This window comes from Canis aureus, chromosome 5, assembly GCF_053574225.1.
Source record: "Canis aureus isolate CA01 chromosome 5, VMU_Caureus_v.1.0, whole genome shotgun sequence".
Lineage (NCBI taxonomy): Eukaryota > Metazoa > Chordata > Mammalia > Carnivora > Canidae > Canis > Canis aureus.
Genome location: NC_135615.1, coordinates 55,463,953 through 55,484,638, shown reverse-complemented (window position 1 = coordinate 55,484,638; position 20,686 = coordinate 55,463,953). Strand labels below are relative to the sequence as shown.

Here is a 20,686-nt window from a genome sequence, read left to right as displayed (position 1 = left end):
CAATAGATACAAGGATACAAAGCTGAGTAAGGCAAGTTTGGTCTCTGCTCTCAAGGAACTCACAATCCGAGAAAAACAGACATGCAACTATCTAACTATATACATTCCTCAATGGTTTAAGAGAGAGAAGTTGAAACCCACCCTTGCACCAAGGCAACTATCCTCTCCCACAACTCCAGGATAGCCACAGCAATGGACATAAAAAAGAAAAAAATGAATTCATTCACATTTACTCATTTAGTAGTCTTTTTGGTCAAAGGCCCCTATAATCTGGGGACTAAAGGACTAAGATTTATCTCCTGACTGTATACAAGACAGTCTGGCTCTTACTCCCTTATTAACAGAGAGAGAAGTATAAAAAAATCATGATTCAGGGGCACCTGGGTGGCTCAGGTGGTTGAGCGTCTACCTTCTGCTCAGGTCATGATCCCAGGGTCCTGGGATCGAGTCTGGCATCAAGCTCCCTGCTCAATGGCAGCCTGCTTCTCCCTCTCCCTCTGTGGGCCACTCCCCCTGCTCATGCTCTGTCAAATAAATAAAATCTTGAAAAAAAAAAAAAAAAAAAGTACAATTCAACAGAAACAAAGTAAAGAGTCAAGAATGAAAATCTGGGGATCCCTGGGTGGTGCAGCGGTTTAGCGCCTGCCTTTGGCCCAGGGCGCGATCCTGGAGACCTGGGATCGAATCCTACGTCAGGCTCCCTGCATGGAGCCTGCTTCTCCCTCTGCCTGTGTCTCTGCCTCTCTGTGTGTGACTATCATGAATGGATAAATAAAATCTTAAAAAAAAAAAAAAAAAAAAAGAATGAAAATCTGCCTTCATGATATAATTACTATAGTAACACTTATGCGTCCTTTTTTCAGGAGCAAATATTAGAGAAAATCTTTGCTACTACTCTATAGACCTGGGATCAATGAAAAGGTTCAAGTGACTTGAAAAAAAATTTTTCTGAAGAGTTGAGAATGAATGATAAATGGAAATATTGTAGATATTCCACTTTTAGAACATTTTCATTACTTCAAGAACCCCATATCCATTAGTTATCACTTTTTTTTTAAGATTTTATTTATTTTTATTTATTCATGAGAGACACAGAGAGAAAGAGAGACAGAGACACAGGCAGAGGGAGAAGCAGGCTCCATGCAGGGAGCCCAATGTGGGACTCGATCCCGGGTCTCCAGGATCAGGCCCTGGGCTGAAGGTGGCGGCGCTAAACTGCTGAGCCATCTGGGCTGCCCTCACTTTTTTTTTTTTTTTTAAAGATTTTATTTATTTATTCATGAGAGATACAGAGAGAGAGGCAGAGACACAGGCAGAGGGAGAAGCAGACTTCTCACATGGAGCCCAATGTGGGACTTCATCCCGGGTCTCCAGGATCACGCCCTGGGCCAAAGGCAGATGCTCAACCACTGAGCCACCCAGGCGTCCCCAGTTATCACTCTCTTAACCCCTCATCTCCAAATCCCTAAGCCAAACCACTAATTTACTTTCTGTCTCTACAGATTTTCCTGTTTAAGACATTTCATGTGAATGGAATTATATGTGATTCTTTTGCAACTGGCTTCTTTCACTTAACAATATGCCTTTCAATCAATGAAATTTGTAAAACACAAAACATACAGCTAAATCATTTTTTATGCAGTATTAATCAGCTGTCCTTGTGATTATTAACAGTGAATAAATAAAGGTGGCTGTGGACTTCCATTTACCATAAATATGAACTTACAGATTCAATATTCTATTACTTCTGGATTCAACATTACTTGAATTGGTTTAAGTTTCCTACTTCTTTTATTTTTTTTTTTAATTTTTAAAATTTATTTATGATAGTCACAGAGAGGGGGGGGGGGTGGGGCAGAGACACAGGCAGAGGGAGATGCAGGCTCCAAGCACGGGGAGCCCGACGTGGGATTCGATCCCGGGTCTCCAGGATCACGCCCTGGGCCAAAGGGAGGTGCTAAACCGCTGCACCACCCAGGGATCCCTCCTACTTCTTTTATTATCATCATCACAACTATCTCAGCTCCAAATTCTGTTGCAAATGACTCAGAAATTATCACAAATCCTTAATACAGAAGACATGCAGTTGCGCTGCTCTTTAAGCCGAGTAATTTACTGAAAATTGAGGCAGAAACAAAGCTGGAATACTAGATCCAAGAAGCCAAAAAAGGAGCTCTTTTAACAAAATAAGTTAAATATTATGTCCCTCCACCTCCTATCCATTAGGATGGCTACTCCGGGGGAAAAAAAAGAAGAAAGAAGAAAGAAGAAAGAAGAATGTGAAGAAATCAGAAACCTTGTACACTGCTGATAGGAAGGGAAAATGATGCAACTGTTATGGAAACAGTATGGAGGTTTTTCAAAAGAGTAAAAATCGGTGTACACTTTACCATATAATACAGTGACTCCACTTCTAGGTATATGCCCCAAAGAACTGAGAACAGGGTTTAGAAAAGGCATTTGTACACCCATGTTCATAGCACCACTCTCTGCAGTACCGAAAAGATGGAAGCAATTCAACTGTCCATTGACAGATGAAAAGATAAACTGTGGCATAGTACATGATGAAATATCATTCAACCTTAAAGAAAGAACATTCTGACACATGCTACAACATGGATGAGGACAGATACTGTATGATTCTAGTTACATGAAGTACCTAAAGTCCTAAAGATGAATATAGAATAGTGCCTGCCATAAGCAAGAAGGGAGGAGGTAATGGGAATATATTGTTTAATGGGTAAAGATTTAGTTTTGCAAGACAAAAAAGTTCTGTGGATAGATGGTAGTGATGGTGCAGCACAATAATATGAATACACTTAATACCACTAAACTACACACTTTAGAATAGCTAAGATAGTAAATTTTATGTTATGTGTATTTTACCACAACTAAAAAAAGAAAAAAAAGTAATACGTCCCTTCTACTTTCTTTACCAACTAAAACTTAGCCTCAGCCTATCAGATAGTTAACAAAAAACACCTGTCAAAATGAAAAAGAGAACTTAATCAGAAAGTAGATTAATCAACTTCCACATATTAAATGAAACTAATTGTTCCTTATTATTATACTACCTCACAGTGGGCCTGGGTCATAAAGCTTAAGTAACCACAGGAGCCTCCTTCTACTTATTCCTTCAGATATCCACCAGGCCTCAAATAAATTACATACAGTAGAGGTTATTTAGAGAACAAACTTTTCAAATCAAAATAATCACTAAGAAGAAACAATACTATAAGACACACTATAAGAAAAAAAGACAAAGTTTCAAGAATTCAAAAAAACAAACCACCTCTTCCATTGTTTCCTCTATTTGAGCAGAAACAGGTTCTGGAGATCTGAGACCAATGGGAACAAACACTGGAGCTTTGTTTACTTCTTCTGGGGCAAGATGGTAACTTTCGTCTTCATAATCAGGCTCAAAATCTTCAGCATCATCTTCATCTTCTTCCTGTGAAGCCCGAAGAGTCACCAGCGTGGCCTTAGAAGCACGAGGTTCCTTCTTAGAGGTCTTACTTCGAACTCGTTTAGATCCACGCCCTCTGGTGACACTTGGTTTCATCTTGCGATGCATTCTCCTTCCACTATGATCTACCTCACACTCTGAAGCAGAGGAGATAGTTGTTCTTCGTTCCAGACCAATTTTAGAGTAATTTGATTCTTTTAACAGCTGTGGAGAGCTGGACGTTTAATCAAAATAACAGTATAGTCATTACAGGCACAAGGAGAAAGATATTGTAATGAAAACCAAATCTTAGAAAGAAGTCCCACTTCAAGCCATTAAAATGAAAACACCCACAATCCATTATGTCAAAGTTACTCTGTGAAATGAAGAAAGAAATGTACTATTACTACTAGTTTCTTATTCAGAGTTCATTCTTAGTTCTACCTACACATTTTTCATAGTAAGTTTTTAATTCTGGGGCCATTTTTTCCTTGCTATTTAAATGAGGATAAGACATGAGACTAGAAATTATTAGAAGAAAATGAGAAAAGGAAAATGATCCAGTAAAACAGAATATGGGATCAAAAAGTGATATTGGTGTATCCTAGTGGGTAAACAGACCAGGTTAAAATAAAGAAGGGAAGGCAGAAAATCCATCAGAACAAAGTTGTTTTTTAGAATTTAAGTTCCTTTTCACTCCCCTTAAAAACTATAGAACATGAGTACCCTTCACCTATGTTTATGGCCCAAATCAAACTATCACCTTAATTATTTAGGGAATAGATACTACTTTGGTCAGGTTTTTCTGCTCATGTCTAATACACTTAATATCCAGAAACTGTAAATGTAGGAAAGAAATATCTTCCTAAGAACATCAGAAAAAGGTAAACTTTAGGTAAATAAAAATCCTAAGTGGGAAAGGAACAGACCTGTAAATAAAAAACCATCTACATTTCTGTTAACAGATCTTTTTACTCTATCAATAAGTTAAGGTAGGATATCTATAAAGAGTAAGTTATTTTTATTTCTTATTCTGAAAGTATTTGTTAAATAAAACTTTACCTTGATAGTTTACTGACACATTGCTCCTCAACAACTAAAGACACAGAATTATCTCTTCCAGTTTTTTCTCCAACACTTCCTGATGGTCCAGCTTCTGAATGAGCATTTTTTTTTGCCAAACTAGCCTCTTTGGAATCTATACAATCTTTTCTTGCTGAAACTTCCGAAGATATCAGAAAACCAGCCTTTTCCTTAAATTTAAGAAGAAACAGCTAATGTTACCATAGAAACAATCTCTATGATAATTTGGTTCAGTAGCTGTGCCTAAAGCTCTAAGCTTATACACACACACACACACACACACACACGTGACTGGTTTCTAACTTTTTATAATATTAGAAGGTCATTCTATTTTTATAAAATTTACAGTACAAAAAACAAAATTTGTATTCTTAAAAATTCTCTTCTTAAGATCTTGACAAAACAGAACCCAATGATAAAAAAGTATTTTTTTCAAACTTACTTTTTGAAGATGGGTGTCAGAATCCCTTGGCTGCAGCAAATTATTTTCTGGCTTCCTTGCCTCACTCTGATCTGCTCTGTCTCTTCCAATGTCTGGTTCCTCTTTCTTACCATGTGCTCTTCCCAAATTTGGCTTAACCTTTTGGAATTGCCTTCTTACCAAATGTGCTGGACTAGGAACCGAACTTTTAGGTTCATCTCTAAAATGAAGCACAAATTATGATGAAAAACCAAAATCAGAATATTCCTTATTGATGTAACAGCTGTTATATCAAACAATTTTGAACACAAACCAATACTATTTTCAAACAACTATATATAAATTGGCTTTAAAACCAAGCACTTAGAATGAAATCACATGCTGATATAAAAACTCCAAAAGCCTTTATAATTTCCATTTTCTGTAGAGTCTGGGAAATAGTTTTACAGTAATACTAATATTTTTTTTAACTTTAATTGATTCTGGTGTGTAGCATCATAGTACTTCATGTAATTTTTCAAAGAAACAACTAGATACCAAAAAAATGAAAGTAGTTAAACATGGATTTCATAAAGTCACTTTAAACAAGTATCTTCAACTGGGCTCTGAAGCATGAGCAAATATACAATGGTCACAATATCGTTGGCCCTTCTGGTTCAAGACCAAGCTTGAAAGCCAGAATCTGTTCTTCCATCACAGGCCTTTCATTTATGGAAAAGGGTTTACAGACAGCCATGTCATAGGATCTCAAAATAATCTATTCGTATCTGCCAAATCAGAAAGACAAGGTTTGACTTTCAACAGAATAGGTATAACTCCCAAAACAACCCCTAAACAGCTAAAAATATTTTCCTGGAAAATATTTTAATAATTAACAAGAATCTGAATTCTGAATTGGGAAGCTTAAAACCAATATAAACTTGGATATTGTAAAGAAAATTAGGTATATACATATCAAGAGTTCAATGAAAGATATATGCTAGAGACTAATCTTAAGTGCAATTCTACAAAGGCAAATAAGAATAAAATAGATATATAAACCTAACATGCTACTGACAACAAAAGGAACAAGACAATACTGAACTTAGGAACAATCTAACATTAAAACTATAAAGGTTTTTACTCTGAAGAAATTACCATTCACGATAAAGCAAATAAGTGGTATAAATTTCATGAAGAGAAAAAGGTTGTTCTGGGCACCTGAGTGGCTCAGTGGTTGAGTGTCTGCCTTTGATTCAGGTTGTGATCCCAGGGTCCTGGGATGGAGTCCCACATTGGTACCCACAGGGAGCTTGCTTCTCCCTCTGCCTGTGTCTCTGCCTCTCTGAGTCTCTCATGAATAAATACATAAAATCTTAAAAAAAAAAAAAAAAAGGAGCGTGGTTTTCCATAAAAAATTAAAAGTTTGATATCTTCCAGTTGCATTTATATACTATGAGACAAAACAAACAGAAATTAAGGAATCGATCCCATTTACAACCACACCAAAAACCGTAAGATACCTAGGAATAAACCTAACCAAAGAGGCCAAGAATCTGTACTCAGAAAACCATAGAACACTCATGAAAGATATTGAGAAAGATACAAAGAAATGGAAAAACGTTCCATGCTCATGGAAGAACAAATGCTGTTAAAATGTCTACGCTACCTAGAGCAATCTATACATTCAGTGCAATCCCTATCAAAATACCATCAACTTTTTCACAGAGCTGGAACAAATAATCCTAAAATTTGTATGGAACCAGAAGACCATGAACAGCCAAAGGAATCCTGGAAAAGAAAACCAAAGCTGATGGCATCATAATGCCTCACTTCAAGCTACATTACAAGATCATGATCATCAAGATGCACAAATCAATGGAACAGAACAGAGAACCCAGAAATGAACCCTCAACTCTATGGTCAACTCATCTTTGACAAAGCAGGAAAGAACATCCCATGGAAAAAATGGAAATAAACGTCTCTCAACAAATGGCGTTGGGAAAATTGGATAGCCATGTGAAATTAGACTAAGTCCTTACACCAGACACAAAAAGAGACTCAAAATGGATGAAAGATATAAATATGAGACAGGAATCCATCAAAATCCTAGAGAACACAGGCAGCAACCTTCTTGACCTTGACTGTAGCAAGTTCTTGCTAGACATGTCTCCAAAGGCAAGGGAAACAAAGGCAAAAATGGACTACTAGGACTTCGTCTATTGAGACTTCATCAAGAGAAAAAACTTCTGCACAGCAAACAGCTGACAAAACCAAAAGGCAATCTACAGAATGGAAGAAGAAATTTGCAAATATCTTATCAGATAAAGGACTGATATCCAAAATCTATAAAGAACTTATCAAACTCAACACCCAAAGGACAAATAATCCAATCAAGAAATGGTCAGAAGATATGAACAGACATTTCTCCAAAGACATACAAATGGCCAACAGACACACGAAAAAATGCTCCCCATCACTCGGCATCAGAAAACTACAAATCAAAATCACATTGAGATACCACCTCACACTAGTCAGAATGACTAAAATTAACAAGTCAGGAAACGACAGACGGTGGTGAGGATGCGGAGAAAGGGAAACCCTATTATACTGTTGGTGGGAATGTAAGCTGCTGCAGCCACTCTGGAAAACAGAGCTACCCTACCACACAGCAATTGCACTACTGGTTATTTACCCCAAAGATACAAATATAGTGATCTGAAGGGCACTTGCACCCCAATGTTTATAGCAGCAATGTCCCAACAGCCAAACTAGGGGAAGAGCCCAGATGTCCATCAACAGATGAACAGATAAAGATATGATGTGTGTGTGTGTTATTTGTGTGTGTGTATACAATGGACTACTATTCCACCACCAAAAAAAAAGAAATCTTGTGATTTGCAATGATGTGGATGGAACTGAAGGTGTTATGCTAAGCGCAATAAGCCAATCAGAGGAAGACAATTATCTGATCTCACTCATATGGGGAATTCAACAAACAAAACAGAGGATCATGGGGGAAGGGAGGAAAAAAAGTAAAACACAATGAAATCAGAGAGGGAGACAAACCAGAAGAGACTCTTGACCATAGGAAACAAACTAAGGGTTGTTGGAGGGGAGGTGGGTGTGGGGATGGGTGTCTGGGTGATGGGCGTTAAGGAGGGTACCTGATATAATGAGCACTGGGTGTGATATAAGACTTATCACTGACCTCTACCTCTAAAACTAATAATACCGTGTTTAAATTAAAAATGTGTGGGATCCCTGGGTGGCACAGCAGTTTAGCGCCTGCCTTTGGCCCAGGGCGCGATCCTGGAGATCCGGGATCGAATCCCACGTCAGGCTCCCGGTGCATGGAGCCTGCTTCTCCCTCTGCCTGTGTCTCTGCCTCTCTCTCTCACTGTGTGCCTATCATAAATAAATAAAAATTAAAAAAAAAAAAATTAAAAAAGAAAATAAATAAATTAAAAATGTGTTGAAAAGTTTGATTTCTCTCATTAAAAGACACAGAAGTTCAAAATAAAATCTCTTGAAATATGCAGTTTCTTTTAGGATAGTCTGCCTATGTAACTACAGGAATCTGCTGGTCTGAAAGTCATAAATCCTAAAAACTTAAGTTTAAAAACTAATTTGGCAATGTTATTTTGAAAAGCCATTTAAATCCTCTAGGTCTCCCTAGTCAATTATAAATAAGAGTATATGAAAGGCTGACCTTGAAGGTCAGTGCTTCTTTAAAGGCTCACTTAGAGTCAAAATCAAATTCCTTACAATGGTCCTATATCATCTGCCATTCTCCTCGGTCAGCCTTTACACCTTCCTACATCTACTACTCTCCCTTCTCTTTCCCTGTTTCACACTAGCCCCTTTACTATTCCTCAAACAAGCCAGGCATGCTCTTGCCTTAAGTACTTTGGAACTGCTGTTCCCTCTCCCCCAGACATCCCGTGGACCTGCTATTCCTTCACTTTTTTGGGGTCCTCTCTCCATTGGTACCCTTGCAATGAGGCATTCTTTGATCACTGCTGAACAAAAAGTAGTATCAGGGCACCTGGGTAGCTCAGTTGGTTAAGAGTCTAAGTCCTGATTCTGGCTCAAGTTATGATTTCAGAGTTGTAAGACCAAGCCCTGCATGGGGCTCCGCGTTGGGGAATCTGCTTGAGATTCTTTTTCTCCCTCTGCCCCTCTCCCCACTCACTCACACAGGAGCGTGCTAAATAAATCTTTTTTTTTTTTAAAGTAGTATCAATAATAATAAAGCAAATTACAAGCAATAAATAAAAGTGGTAGTACTGAACTACACCTTTCTAGTGTAACTCATTTAAAAGATACCATTCTAAAAAAATAAAAAATAAAAAATAAAGTAAAATAAAATAAAAAATAAAAGATACCATTCTTAAAAAAAAAAAGATACCATTCTTACCATTTGGTTTGGGACACAATTCTAAATACAGCACATATTAAGTAATTCATAGTACTTCCTATTCATGAATTTAAGTAGGATATAAATTTGTAATTTGTAAATATACAAAGAACTTAAGAACTTCTGTCTAGGGATGCCTGGGTGGCTCAGGGGTTGAACATTTGCCTTTGGCTCAGATCACAATCCTGGAGTTCTAGGATAAATCCCACATTGGGCTCCCTGCATGGAGGGTGCTTCTCACTCTGCCTGTGTCTCTGCCTCTCTCTCTGTGTATCTCATGAATAAATAAAATATTAAAAAAAAAAAACAAAAAAAAAACAGAACCTCTGTCTCCTATTAAATTTAGTTTAAAAAAATTTAGTTTTAAAATAAAAAATGAAGATGCTCACTAAACTGTGGAGAAATTATAAATTAAGAGTATCAATCATACAATTCTTATAGTATTTGAAGAAGCATTTTTTTTTTTAATTATTTTTATTTATTTCTGATAGTCACAGAGAGAGAGAGAGAGGCAGAGACACAGGCAGAGGGAGAAGCAGGCTCCATACACCGGGAGCCCGACATGGGATTCGATTCTGGGTCTCCAGGATCGCGCCCTGGGCCAAAGGCAGGCGCTAAACCGCTGCGCCACCCATGAATCCCTGAAGAAGCATATTTTAAAAAAAATTTTTTTCCCCCCAGATCTCTCTGGGATCCGGCTCCGGGCTAAAGGCAGCGCTAAACCACTGAGCCACCCAGGCTGCCCAAAATATTCAATTTCATAATTAACTACTACTTTACCCTTTCACAATATTTTCTTGATGTAAAATTTTATCTTTATCTTTAAAATTGATCTTTAAAAAGTTTTATGCTTTTCTGATTAAAAGCAAACTCACGGGAACCCTGGGTGGCGCAGCGGTTTGGCGCCTGCCTTTGGCCTAGGACGCGATCCTGGAGACCCGGGATCAAATCCCACGTCGGCTCCCGGTGCATGGAGCCTGCTTCTCCCTCTGCCTATGTCTCTCTGCCTCTCTCTCTCTCTGTGTGTGACTATCATAAATAAATAAAAATTAAAAAAAAAAAAAAAAAAAAGCAAACTTACCTCATCTTTTCATCTAAAACATTTACTTTGTTAAGATGAAGAGGTTCTACAGGAACCATGTGACTCTGGTTTTCATAAATTCTATCTTCTGAAACTTTAGAGGATACAACTTCGATTTCAGTTCCAACTGGAGATTTTGGCTAAAATGACAAAAAAATAGGTTTTTGTTTTTGTTTTAACAAATGAACATATCTCCTAAAATACTTCAATCATTAAGAATGGTACTGAGTTTTTCAAAACTGGGAGTCAAACTAGGTATGCACTGTTCATTCTTTGCTGTCCAAAAGAAAATGGTCTAATTCAGAGAAAAAGTTTCAATTACTGCAATTACTATCTTTACACAATGCTTTAAAAACTAAATAACTAACTGTTGTGAACACCCACTGACCCCCCCCACCCTGCCACCAAGGGGTAAGAGAGGGTCCAAACAAGGATTACAATCACTCTAGATATAGATTTTCCCTTGGTAAATTAAAAAAGGACAAAGAAACAAGCTCTGTTGAAAAGGGCATTACACTACTTTGATGTGTATCAAAACATACATCAATAAAAGATTGGTTTAACCATCAAAGAGCAAACTGTTATGCAGCAATGAAAAATGATGTACTCTCCATAGTTCTTGACATAAAAAGTCATTTAATATATTAAGTAAAAAATAAGTCAAATAACATGCACACAATTATTTATTAATTTTTAAAATATTTTATGTTTAGGTAATGTCTACACCCAGTGGGGCTTAAACTTACAAACCCAAGATCAAGAGTTGCATGCTCTACCACCTAAGTAAGCCAGGTGCCCCAGTGATTTTATTATTTAAAGTTACATTAGTGTACACACATGTATGCATGGAGATATACCTAGTAAGGTACGTCAAAAGGTTTTCAGTGATTACCTAAGGGTGTTATGACCAGGATAATCATTATATTTTGTACTAATTGAACATTTTCACAATGAACAGGTTCATTAGTTAGGGAAAAAATATATCTATTTTCACTTTTAAAAAAAAATCCAGAATGGTAAATCTGGAACAGAACTAGGTATGTTATATACTCATTGAGCAGAGGTGTCAGATACCTATATTCTAAGCCCAGTGTGAGTTGTCATTTTGTGTTTCAAAATGCATTAAAAGGCTCAATTTAATTATGTAACAATAACTCACCACAGTCAAGAGTTTTTTAGTTTCATCTTTTTGTACAATTGTTCTTTCTTCCTTAAGGATGCCTTCAGCTTCACTTTTTCCTATCTGCCTCTGTCCAGTCTTTCTTATGTTTGGTCTGGGTCTCTGAAGTCGGCTCCTTACTATTCGAGCAGGTGGGATAATGCTTTCCTTCACTTCTTGCTGGAAAGTATTCGTATTTTGAGCCCTAAAAAAAGAGGATAGGGAGAGAGGGAACTAGATTGTAAAAAAATGAAAACTAAAATCATAAAACTTGAGTCTCCTTTCATAAACTATACATTTTTGTGCAATTAGAGGAAAACCAAATTATATTGATAAGTATATCTTCTTTTATTTAAAAAATAGTTAATTTTCAAAAGGCTATGAATTTATATGAGGTAGCTAAAAGATTCAAATTCACAGAGACAGAAAGTACAAAGGTAGCTGTCAGGGAATAGAAGAGGAGGGATGAGGTGGTCTTGTTAATGGATAGAGTTTTAGTTTGAGAAGATGAAAATGTTCAGGAGATACATGAGGTAACTGTTGCAAAACAATGCGAATGTACGATAATGCCACTAGATAACATACATAAAAAATGGTTAAAATGGTAAATAAGTCTTCTACTACAATATTTAAGAAGATAATGAATATAATCCTTACAAACATGTATTTTTAAATGCAATGATTTGTATAAATCCTTAAATAGCTAACAGTGAATACAAGCAGGGAAGCATTAAAAAGTGTAACTCAAAAAAAAAAAATAAATAAAAAGTGTAACTCAATGTGTTTTCTATTTTAGGCGGTCTGACATATGAATAAAAATAAATGAAGTAACCTTGGAGCGTCTGGGGGGCACAGTCAGTTAAGCATTCAACTCTTGGTTTCAGCTCAAGTTGTAATCTCAGGGTGAAGAGATCAATCCCCATGTAGGACTCTGAGCTTAGCGTGGAGTCTACTTATGACTCTCTCCCTCTGCCCCTCTCCCTGAGCACTTACCTCTCTCTCAAAAAAATAAATCAGGAAGGAAGGAAGGAAGGAAGGAAGGAAGGAGGGAGGGAGGGAGGGAGGGAGGGAGGGAGGGAGGGAGGGAGGGAGGGAAGGAAGGAAGGAAGGAAGGAAGGAAGGAAGGAAGGAAGGAAGGAAGGAAGGAAGGAAAAGAGAGAGAGAGAGAAAGAAAGAAAGAAAGAAAGAAAGAAAGAAAGTCAGTCAAGTATGCTTGGTATTCACTTTTAAAATATAGTAACATGGGACGCCTGGGTGGCTCAGCGGTTGAGCATCTGCCTTCAGCCCACGGTGTGATCCTGGGGTTCCAGGATCAAGTCCCACATCGGGCTCCCTGCATGGAGCCTGCTTCTCCCTCTGCCTGTGTCTCTGCCTCTCTCTGTGTCCCTCATGAATGGATAAATAAAATCTTTAAAAATAATAATAATAAATAAAATAAAGTAAAAGAAATAAAAGAAATAAATGAAATGAAATAAAGTAACAGATCTGAATAACAATGAAGAAATAGGGCAGCCCCGGTGGCGCAGCGGTTTAGCGCCGCCTGCAGCCTGGGGTGTGATCCTGGAGACCCCGGAATCGAGTCCCACATTGGGCTTCCTGCATGGAGCCTGCTTCTCCCTCTGCCTGTGTCTCTGCCTCTCTCTTCACTCTCTCTGAATGAATGAATAAATAAATCTTTAAAAAAAAAAAAGAAGAAATACTTGAAAGATTTCTCTCTCAAATTTCTTTTTTTTTTTTTTTTTTTTTTTTAAGTATAGTTTAGATTCTCGAAGTATCACTGTTTACCTCATAGAAACAACTAATTCCTTTTCCTGGGCCTTTGTAGGCTGAGCCTTCTCTTCAGGATCACAAGAACTCGCAGGTGAAAGGTCCTTTTCAGTCTGTATACATGGTAATATCACAGCCTCCTCCTGCCTGTAACCTGATTTGTCTTTTTCTCTTGATGTCGTTAGGGAAGTCACACCCTAGAAGGCCGGTAAGAAAAATTTCATCAAGGGTTGATAAAAATATAGGGAAACAAGAACTTTTATATACTACTAGCAAAATAAACTGGTCAAGTCTATATAGAAGACAACAGTATCCACCAAAAGTTTTAATTCCCAGCACTTCTACTTTTAGAAATGTATCTTATAAAAATACTCAAGTATACAGAAAATTATACACAAGGATATTTACTATACCGATTTAATAGCCCTCCAAAAAAGCAAGAACAAAATAAAAAACTGGAAACAAGACAAACTTATCAGTAGAGTATTAAATAAATTATAATTTGTTTATAATGGAAAAGTCCAAAGCCATTTAGAAGATAAATTTGTATATACGGATCCAAAAATAATACTGTATTAAGTGAAAAAATGAAAAGTTATTATGCCATTTTTGGAAAACAATGAAAATACCAACACATTTTATTATTTATATATAAATTCCTATACAGAAAGGGTTGGGTGGATATACTCAAAATAGCTACATGATTGATTAGCTTGGGAGGGAGAAATGGGACATTACAATGGACTCTCGTATTTTAGATTACAAATTTTTTCAATTGGAAATTTTTATAATCAGATAAAATAATAAAAAAAATTATACCTCTTAACATATAAGAAGAAAAAGTACAAATTGTCAAACATAGTAAGAGCTAAGCTATTCTATTTTATATTTCAATTAGCAATAATCACGCCTCAGATAAATCTCACTGGCTATGATACTGCCATTGTGCAAAGCTTATTTATTTTTAAGTAAGATCCACACCAGTCTTGAACTCACGATCCTGAAATAAAGACCTGAGCTGAAATCAGGGGTCAGATGCTTAAACAACCGAGTTACTCAGGAGCCCCAGAACTAATAAGCTACTTTAAAACATAAAAGAAGAATTTTGGGACGCCTGGGTGGCTCAGCGGGTTGAGCAGCTGCCTTCGGCTCAGAGCATGATCTTGGGTCCTGGGATGGAGTCCCACACTGGGCTCCGTGTGAGAAGCCTGCTTCTCCCTCTGCCTATCTTTGCCTCTCTCCCTCTCTCTCTGTCTCTCATAAATAAATAAAATATTTTTAAAAAAACAAAATAAAACCATAAAAGAATTTTAATCCAAAATGGTTCTTCTACAATCATTTTTTTCAAGATTTTATTTATTTATTCATGAGAGACACGGAGGGAGAGAGAGAGAGAGAGAGAGAGAGAGAGAGAGGCAGGCAGAGACATAGACAGAGGGAGAAGCAGGCTCCCTTTGTGGAGCCCAGTGCAGGACTTGATCCCAAGACACTGGGATCACCACCTGAGCCAAAGGCAGACGCTCAACCACTGAGCCACCCAGCCATCCTCCAAAATGGTACTTTTAGAAAATTCATTCTTTTATTATTTTTTGTGAACTAGTCTTTATTAATTATTGAAATATAGTTGACATACCATGCTTTATTAGTTTTACAACACAGTGACTCAACAATTTTACATTACTCAATATTCACCATGGTAAGTATAGTCACTACCTGCCACCATTCACAATTACTATATTATTAACTATATTCCCTATGCTATACTTTTTTTTCTCTGTGACCTATTTCAGGACTGAAAGTTTGTACTTCTTGAAGATTTTAAGTAATCTCTACACCTAACATGGGGTTCAAATTTATAACCCGAAGATCAAGAGTTGCATGGTTTACCAACTAAGTCAGCCAGGAGCCCTGGGAAGTTTATATCTCTTAATCCATTTTTCCTATTTCCTCCATCCTCCCACCCTCTTCTCCTCTGGCAACCACCAGTTTATTCTCTGTATTTGAGTCTGCTTCTGGTTTTTTGTTGTTTTTTAGAGTCCACATGTTAAGTGAAATTAGATGGTATTTGCCTTTCTCTGTCTGGCTTATTTCTCTTAGCATAATATTTCACTTGGCAAAATGGACTCCTAGGCCCATCCATGTTACTGTAAATGGCAACATCTCTCTTTTTTTTTTTTTTTTTTTTAATGGCTGGGTAACACTTCATTGTACATACATAACTCATTTTCCTTATCCATTCATCTATTGGTAGACACTTCGGTTGCCCTCCTATCTTGTCTACTGTAAATAATACTATGATAAACATAAGGGTCCATTAGTGGGAATGTAAATTGATGCAACCACTGTGGAAAGCAGTGTGGATGTTCTTTAAAAAATAAGGATCCAGGAATTCTAGTAGTGGACATTTGCCCAAATCTTTCCATATTCTTTTTTTTTATTATTTTTATTTATTTATTTATGATAGTCACAGAGAGAGAGAGAGAGAGAGGCAGAGACACAGGCAGAGGGAGAAACAGGCTCCATGCACAGGGAGCCCGATGTGGGATTCGATCCCGGGTCTCCAGGATTGTGCCCTGGGCCAAAGGCAGGCGCTAAACCGCTGCGCCACCCAGGGATTCCTCTTTCCATATTCTTTGGGCAAATGTCCACTACTAGAATTCCTGGATCCTTATTTTTTAAAGAACATCCAAACTGTTTTCCACAGTGGTTGCATCAATTTACATTCCCACTAATAGTGCATGACAGTTTCTCTCCACATCTTTGCCGACACTTGCTATTTCTTGTCTTTCTGATATTATTCTGTCTGATGTAAGATGATAGCTTATTGTGGTTTTGATTTGCATTTTCCTGATGATCAGCGATGTTGAGTATCTCTTCATGTACCTGTTTCCATCTATATGGCCAAAAAAAGTACTTACATGCTTAGAACAATCAACTTAAGAGTGTTAACACTTCCTTTCAAAGTTTATGATATTGTATCACACGATCTTAATTTGTTATGGACCAAGTTAACAAAGTAAATAAAATATCTCCTTTAATTCCCATCAAGCTTCTAACTCTTTATTTCACCTTAACAACCAAGTAAAATAAAGAATGACTATCAATCTCAGTTTTTCCTGTGAAGAAGCCAGCCGCATCATTGGCTACGGTCACATGATGAATAAAGGGTCAAAACTGGAGCCTAGGCTTCTTAAATTCCTTCCCATGACATATCTGCCCATTGTGAGACCTACGAGATTCTTATAAAACCACATGGCATATGAGGGACATTAAGTACAGCAAGAACAGTACCACAGGCAGCAGAAATTACAAGAGAAAATATTTGTGAAATGTTACTCCCAGTTCTTTTACTTTAATAACCATAAGAGCTAACACAAAAAACATCCACCTTGAATAGTACTCACATGTTGAGAAGGGGAAGTATTCATCTCTTCACTGCTCTGTGGTACCACAACTATCTCAGTTTTATCAGTTTCCAATTTCTTCCCACGTACATGTTTTTCTGCTTCTGTAGTCTCTCTCTTTAAAGTTGCTCTTGCTAAGTTTGGTTTTGGTCTTTTGAATCGACTTCTCACAAAAGGTGCTGGTCTAACTTCAAGTGGCTTCTGCTCTTGATGAAGAGATTTGCTTTTGGAAAAAGGATTATCAACCTTTAGAATGAGTTGAAGGGGCAATGAGAACAGAGTCGAAGGACAACTTGAGAAACTAGCAGTAAATATTAATTCTAATTCTTCACAGGAAAACAAACTAGACTATTTGGTAGATCCTGAAAAACATGACTACAATCCAAATATAAGCCTACAAATAACATCTTTGCAAAAATACAGGTTTTCTCACACCCACGTTGACATAGGATTGTGTATAACGTAAAATTCAGATGTTAGTTAATTCTCTCAATCTACTGTCACGACGACCTTAAAATTCCCTTCCAATCATCCCAAACCCAGCTTAAAATCTAGAACACTATGCTATAGAGGATAGGTCTTAAAACCTTACTTAGTTTCACACAATCTGAAACTATAACTCTAAACGCTTTGTCTTTAAAAGCACACAGATCAATACACTTGTACCTTAAATTAGTATCTGAAAACTGCTCTGGAACATCTGAAGATAGTATCCCCTGGTCTTCTGTTTTATCAGGTTCAGAAATCTGCAAAGTTTTCAAACGGCTCAAGTGATCTGATAGTTCCTTTTCAGAATTTGTTTCTTCTTCAGGTGTATGCACCATGGACAGTACTTCACTGCTAATGTTCTGGAGGAAGTCATAGAAATCAACCAAAGTAAATCAGCACAAATGGAAAATGTCACAACAGTGTGAACTTCCAGTAACTGGAAACTTTTGTTTTTTCTTAAAGATCTCATTTTTAAGTAATCTCTATACTCAACATATGGCTCAAACCTACAACCCCAAGATCAAGAGTCACATGCTTAAAAAAAAGAGGGGGTGGCAGCCTGGGTAGATCAGCGGTTTGGCGCCGCCTTCAGCCCAGGGTGTGATTCTGGAGACCCGGGATCGGGATCGAGTCCCACGTCGGGCTCCCTGCATGGAGCCTGCTTCTCCCTCTTCCTGTGTCCCTCTGTTGTCTCTCATGGATAAATAAATAAAATCTTAAAAAAAAAAAAAAAGGTTGTATGATTGATCCACCAACTGAGCTAATAACCAAGTACCTCAACTGGAAACTTTTAACAAAAGGAAATTTTAGGGGCACCTGGGTGGCTCAGTCAGTTGGGAGTCCAACTCTTGATTTCAGCTCAGGTCATGATCCCGAGGTCGTGGGATCAAGCCCCACACTGGGCTTCATGATGACCATGGAGCCTGCTTGAGATTCTGTATCTCTCTGCCCCTGTCCCATTCACACTCATTCTCACTCTTTCTAAAATAAAATTTGAAAAAAAATTTTAAATAAGAAAATTTAAAAGTGGAGTAGGGGGGCACCTGAGTGGCTCAGTCAGTTAAGCATCCAACTCTTAGTTTAGGCTCAGGTCATGATCTCAGGGTTATAAGATGGAACCCCACATTGGACTCCCTGCTCAATGCAGTCTGCTTGGGATTGTCTTTCTCTTTCTACTCCTTCCCCTTGCTCTAAATAAATAAAAACTTAGAAAGATGTGGTCAAAAGAAATAATTCTAATGTATGTTCATACTAGCGTTAGCACAAATTCAGTCCAACCCCCTACACTCCTTTTAGCTAAAAGAATAACTTCAAACTTACATTAAGAATGGTTTACTTCTCCATAATTAAATATTTTAAATTATTTTTTTAAAGATACATAGTTTAAGGTCCTAAAACATAGAATTTACAGCTGAGAAAGACTTTAAGCTTTTAGAGATTTTAAATGTTGTGGGATTTAAAAGCAATAATCACAATTTTTATTTTGATAATTTTCTATGAAAAAGTGTTCAAAATTTTATAAAGACCAGAAAAATACATACTTTGATATTTAGTGAAGGCACAGTGCTGCAGCAACTACTACTGCTTTGTATTAAACCAGTCTCAGTTTGTCTTGAGGTCTTAGTCTCCTCTGCTCCATTTTTCCTTAAAGAAATGTCTATTTTTCCAGTTTTTTCCAAATCTGCAGCCATTTCTTCAGGAGGACTAATCTCTTCTGATCTGCTTTCCCTCAAGGAAATGTCTCCTCCAGTTTCTTTCAAATCTGCTTCTGTTTCTTCAATAGCAGTTATCTTTCCTGATTCCTTTTCCATCAGAGAAAGGTTTCTTTCTTCAGTTTCTTTCAAATCAATCTCCTTTTCCCTTATGGCACTGATATCCATTGGTACCTTTTCCCTTGGGGAAGTTTCTTTTCCAATTTCTTTCCAGTCTGTCTCCATTTCACCTTGAGTCTTGACCTCTCCTTCTATGTCTATTTCTCCTTTTTCAGTTTCTTCCAAATGTATTTCTCTCTCCTCAGTGGCATCAACCATCTCTGGAACATTCTCCCTTATAGAAATCTCGCTTCTAGTTTCTTCTAAACCTGTTTCTACTTCATCTGTAGTGCTGACCTCTGGTGCATTTTCCTGTAAGGATATTTCTCTTCTTCCAGTTTCTTCCAAATTTATCACTCTTTCCTCAGTGAGCTCAGATACCTCCGATATAGTATCCTTTGGGGAAGCCTCTCTTCCAGTTTCTTCCAAATTTATCACTCTTTCCTCCATGAGCTCAGATACCTCCAATATAGTATTCCTTGGAGAAACCTCTTTTCCAGTTTCTTCCAAATTTATCACTCTTTCCTCAGTGAGCTCAGATACCTCCAATATAGTATCCCTTGGAGAAACGTCTTTTCCAGTTTCTTCCAAATTTATCACTCTTTCCTCAGTGAGCTCAGATACCTCCAATATAGTATCCCTTGGAGAAACGTCTTTTCCAGTTTCTTCCAAATTTATCACTCTTTCTTCAGTGAGCTCAGATACCTCCGATATACTATCCCTTGGAGAAACCGCTCTTCCAGTTTCTTCCAAATCTATCACTCTTTCCTCAGTGAGCTCAGATACCTCCAATATAGTATCCCTTGGGGAACCCTCTCTTCCAGTTTCTTCCAAATTTATCACTCTTTCCTCAGTAAGCTCAGATACCTCCGATGTAATATCCCTTGGGGAAACCTCTCTTCCAGTTTCCTCCAAATTTATCACTCTTTCCTCAGTGAGCTCAGATACCTCCAATGTAGTATCTCTTGGTGAAACCGCTCTTTCAGTTTCTTTCAAATTTATCACTCTTTCCTCAGTGACATCAGACACCTCTGATACACTGTCCCCTGGGGAAACTTCCCTTCCAGTTTCTTTCAAATCTGTCTCCATTTCCACACTATTATCCATTATTTCTGGTATCTTCTCTCTGGGAGAGTTGTCTCTTCCAGTTTTTTTTAAATATGACTCCATTTCCTTAGTAGTATTAGTAGTACTAGCCTCTACGGATACTCTCTCCTTTGGTAAGGTTTCTTCCACTCTCACAGTTTCCCTCAAAGGTGCCGTGAACTGTTCAGATGCAACAATCTCCTCTGACACCTCCTCCTTTGAGAAAACTTCTCTTCTTCTAGCTCCTCTTCCTATATTTGGTTTTGGTTTCTGAAATCGAGTCTTTAGAACTGGGACTTTATTATCCTCTTGAATACTAAATAATAAAAAAGAAAGACACACAATCAAATTTTAAACCATATTGCCAGCTGAAGAGAGAATGGTTGGGAAAATACTACTGAAAGACCAGGAATTCTCAAATAAAATTAATTAATTAATTAATTAATTAATTAATGCCTCAGGCAGCTCTGGGTAAAACCTAAAAATTAAAAGAGGGGGGAACACCATGTTTTGAAATTTAAAATTTTTTAAATAAATATAT

General features: G+C 37.4%; 1 protein-coding gene and 1 non-coding gene across 6 annotated transcripts in view; both read right to left on the bottom strand.

Annotated features, from left to right (window-relative positions):
- The window catches only part of BDP1 (BDP1 general transcription factor IIIB subunit), a 91,472-nt gene that overhangs the window by 33,390 nt on the left and 37,396 nt on the right, over positions 1 to 20,686 (bottom strand). For all 5 annotated transcript variants that reach the window (XR_013380055.1, XM_077898115.1, XM_077898114.1 and 2 more), the window contains exons 17-25: positions 18,790 to 20,461; positions 17,426 to 17,607; positions 16,760 to 16,982; positions 13,374 to 13,552; positions 11,589 to 11,793; positions 10,430 to 10,569; positions 4,971 to 5,169; positions 4,508 to 4,698; positions 3,293 to 3,680 (exon numbers count right to left, since the gene is read on the bottom strand). Coding sequence is in view for 4 of the 5 variants with exons in the window: in XM_077898115.1 (XP_077754241.1) it covers positions 3,293 to 3,680; positions 4,508 to 4,698; positions 4,971 to 5,169; positions 10,430 to 10,569; positions 11,589 to 11,793; positions 13,374 to 13,552; positions 16,760 to 16,982; positions 17,426 to 17,607; positions 18,790 to 20,461 (3,379 nt within the window). In the remaining variant the exon portion in view is untranslated. The remainder of the gene's footprint in view (positions 1 to 3,292; positions 3,681 to 4,507; positions 4,699 to 4,970; positions 5,170 to 10,429; positions 10,570 to 11,588; positions 11,794 to 13,373; positions 13,553 to 16,759; positions 16,983 to 17,425; positions 17,608 to 18,789; positions 20,462 to 20,686) is intronic.
- On the bottom strand, positions 14,176 to 14,310 carry LOC144315044 (U4 spliceosomal RNA). The gene has a single exon (XR_013380852.1). It is a non-coding gene; the product is annotated as a U4 spliceosomal RNA (small nuclear RNA).